At 41.2% G+C, this 3,128-nt stretch overlaps 1 protein-coding gene across 1 annotated transcript; it reads left to right on the top strand.

Annotated features, from left to right (window-relative positions):
- Positions 1-326: 326 nt before the first annotated feature.
- GOLGA7 (golgin A7) lies at positions 327-2,177 on the top strand (the record flags this gene model as incomplete). Its single annotated transcript, XM_009876542.1, has 4 exons — positions 327-479; positions 814-915; positions 1,333-1,396; positions 1,821-2,177. Coding segments are annotated over 3 exons (303 nt in total), but the record flags the coding sequence as incomplete, so codon positions are not given.
- Positions 2,178-3,128: the final 951 nt, after the last annotated feature.

The following is a 3,128-nucleotide window of genomic DNA, read 5'->3' as shown; positions in this document are numbered from 1 at the left end:
TGTGAATTAAGCTTGGGGTTTTTTTTATATAGTTGTTGTTTGTTTGATTCCAGATGAGTTGCACATTAGTTTAGTTACATTACTTTTTAATAGTTTGTTTTGTGTTCACATTGTGTTGGAATTCAACTTGGTCTGATCACTTGGGCAGATATTTAACAAAGAACTACAGGTTTGTAACTCAAAGTGTTCCTCAGACTTTGGCTCTAAACACGGTGGCTGCAGAGTGGGGAAGTGCAAATAAGCAATAAATGAAGGTAGATACCTGACGATAGCCGTGAGTTCTGAAATGTGCAGAGCATGGTAGCTAAGCTTGACTTCTCTTGCAGATTGATAGGCAGCAATTTGAAGAGACTGTCCGTACACTGAATAATCTGTATGCAGAAGCCGAGAAACTTGGGGGCCAATCTTACCTTGAGGGCTGTCTCGCCTGCCTGACTGCCTATACCATCTTCTTGTGCATGGAGACACATTATGAAAAGGTGCATTTCCTTTGTTTACCTTCTTACTTGGAAGACAGTATATCTCATAAACTTCAACCAAGGACATTTCGTGGTTGATTTGCTGTGACTTGTACCATTCTACAAACTCCGTAGAGACTCTGAACCTTACTGCAGAGTGGTTTCACACATAAACCAGACAGACTTGTCTGTATTAGTCAATCTGAGTAATGTAATGACTGCTTGTACTTCAGAGGACTCACACAAGTTCTGTCTCTAGTTGTGTGCTAGATTCTCCTAAAATTGCTGTATCTGATAGTTCCAATGCAGGGAAATTTGGTGAAGGAACTGTGACTTCTGTGCTGTTGTATTACAGGTTCTAAAGAAAATTGCCAAGTTCATTCAGGAACAGAATGAGAAGATCTATGCGCCTCAGGGCCTCCTTCTGACAGATCCCATTGAAAGAGGACTAAGAGTTGTATCCTTCTGTGGTTTCTTGGATTGTCTCCTGGTTTGTCCACCTGCAGTGTGCTACCTGCTTGTCTTGGTGTCGTGCTTGATCTGTGACACGGCAGAGTATGCGATTAGTCTTCTTCCTCTCATTGTGTATGCTCTCTAGTCAGATTTTAGTACATTAGGATTGGTCACATCAAAAGGCAATAAAAATGCAGTATCGTGATCTCTCCTTTGAGGCTTCCTTGAACACGCAGTACGTATAGACAGGCTACTTCCGACACGGCAGCTGCTGCTTCTGTTTCAGTGGCCTCTAAAAATGCAGTTTGTTCAACCTGGTAATTGATGATGTGAGAGCAAGAGGTGACTGTTTAATTGCAACCCTCAGGTTATTTTCATAATATTTTTTATAGTATATTTCCCTAACAGCTTTTCTGTGCAGATTGAAATTACCATTTATGAAGACAGAGGTATGACCAGCGGAAGATAAAACTGTGGCGTCTCGGGTACGTGTTAACGTTGTGCTAGATCAGTCTCAACTTGCTGTCTGTGCCCAGAGGGGCAGATTCTGTCATACTGAGACAGAATATTATCTGACCACTGTATGTAAACAAAGGCTGTTCACATAAATCTTGTGCAGACTAGCTTTTCTGAATGAGTAGAAATACCAATACTTGGCATCGTGTCCGTGAATGTTAATACAGATCAGAGGATACCAGCTTTGCCTTTAGAGAAATTCAGGTCTTGATTGTGTAAATATGCATAAACCTAACTCAGGCAGTTTTACATCCAAAATGGTTCTCTGTTCTGTTCGTAGAAGAATAAAAGAAGATTCTTTTGAAGCCTTTCTGTCCTAAAGTTCTGAGTAGACAAGCTGAAGACCAGCCCTTAGTAATAGTTTCTAATAGTATGAAACTTCTTTTCTAGCAGATGGCTCAACAGTGGACTTGCTGTACCGAAGTTCCCCTACCTCCTACTTTAGAGCATCATTCCTTTCTCTGCTGCCAGATCCACAGTGCCATCTACTACAAGGACTAACTTCCTAAAACTGCTCCACATGGGGTGACCTAGCTGATCAGCATCCATTTTTGTGGCAAACTTTTAAGCAATGAGATCACTTTTACAGTTGTTCGTGCTTCCCCCTCAAGAAAAAGGAGAAGTGGTAAAGCTATGGACTCCTCTGAAAGAAATGGGACGCTTGACCGAAAAGAAGTCTAGTTTTAGTCACAGTGCTGTTCCTCCCTAATTCTTAAACTCTTCTGTACGTCAGTCAGGCTTTGGAAAGCTGCACGTCAGAGTTGGGAATTTTCCAGAAGCCAGACCTTCCCTCCAGTTCAGTATTGGAGCGAGGGGATACACAGTGCCTCTGCCTGGTGAGAAGTGACTCAAGGCAATAGACGCTTTATGTTTCCTGTGCTGATTCTCGTGGAAAACCAGAAGGCAACGTGTTACTTGTTTTTGTGTTTTGGTTGTTCCTAGAAAGGGGAGGAATAGCCGAACTTTAATACTGGTGTTTTTTCTACTACTGTATCTGTGCTGTTATTGCATCTGTCAGTGCTCACCAGAATGGGGGGGGATATTCATTCATAAAAGAGTAAGTACAAATAAAAAGGATGCTGAACCAATAAAAGTAACAATTCCTACCCTACTCTGATTAATATGTGAAGTGTAAAACTGTTTCTTTAAGGGTTCGTTATATATAATTTATAGGAACACATTGATTTGACAAACTGTTAATGTTGTGTAAGATGGTTTCTTAATTCTGTCTGCTGGAACACTATTGAGAAGTAGAACTGTGCATCATTTAGGGCCCCCCGTGCATCGACATTTCCTCAGCAACGCCTGCAAAAGTAAAGTTCCTACAAACCAAGCTGGCTTAATACTTTTATCTTGTATTCTTTCCCCTTATCAAAGCAAGGAGGTCCTGGTTTAGGTGCTGAGCGTCGTTGTCCGACTGCAGAGGGAATTCGAGAGTCTAGAGAAGAAGACTTGAGCAGAACAGTGCAAGTGCTTTGGCGTTTGGTGGTGCTGTAGGTGCTAATACTGGATCTGAAATTCCAGGCTTAATACTCAGCCACTGATTTTTTTTTTCCGAGATCTGTTTAATATTTTAATTGTACAAAACTTGTTTTTTCTAAACTGTAACAGTGTTTGCCTGTCACATCTGTTGCGGTATTGGCAGAAGTACTAATGGATTAGTAAACCTTTTCTTAATCCGTGTCTGTGTCGTGTTTGGTC

The sequence above is a fragment of the Apaloderma vittatum genome, unplaced genomic scaffold, assembly GCF_000703405.1.
Source record: "Apaloderma vittatum isolate BGI_N311 unplaced genomic scaffold, ASM70340v1 scaffold41239, whole genome shotgun sequence".
NCBI classification, from domain to species: domain Eukaryota; kingdom Metazoa; phylum Chordata; class Aves; order Trogoniformes; family Trogonidae; genus Apaloderma; species Apaloderma vittatum.
Note: the sequence above shows the minus strand (reverse complement) of the source record. Positions and strands in the feature narration are given on the sequence as shown.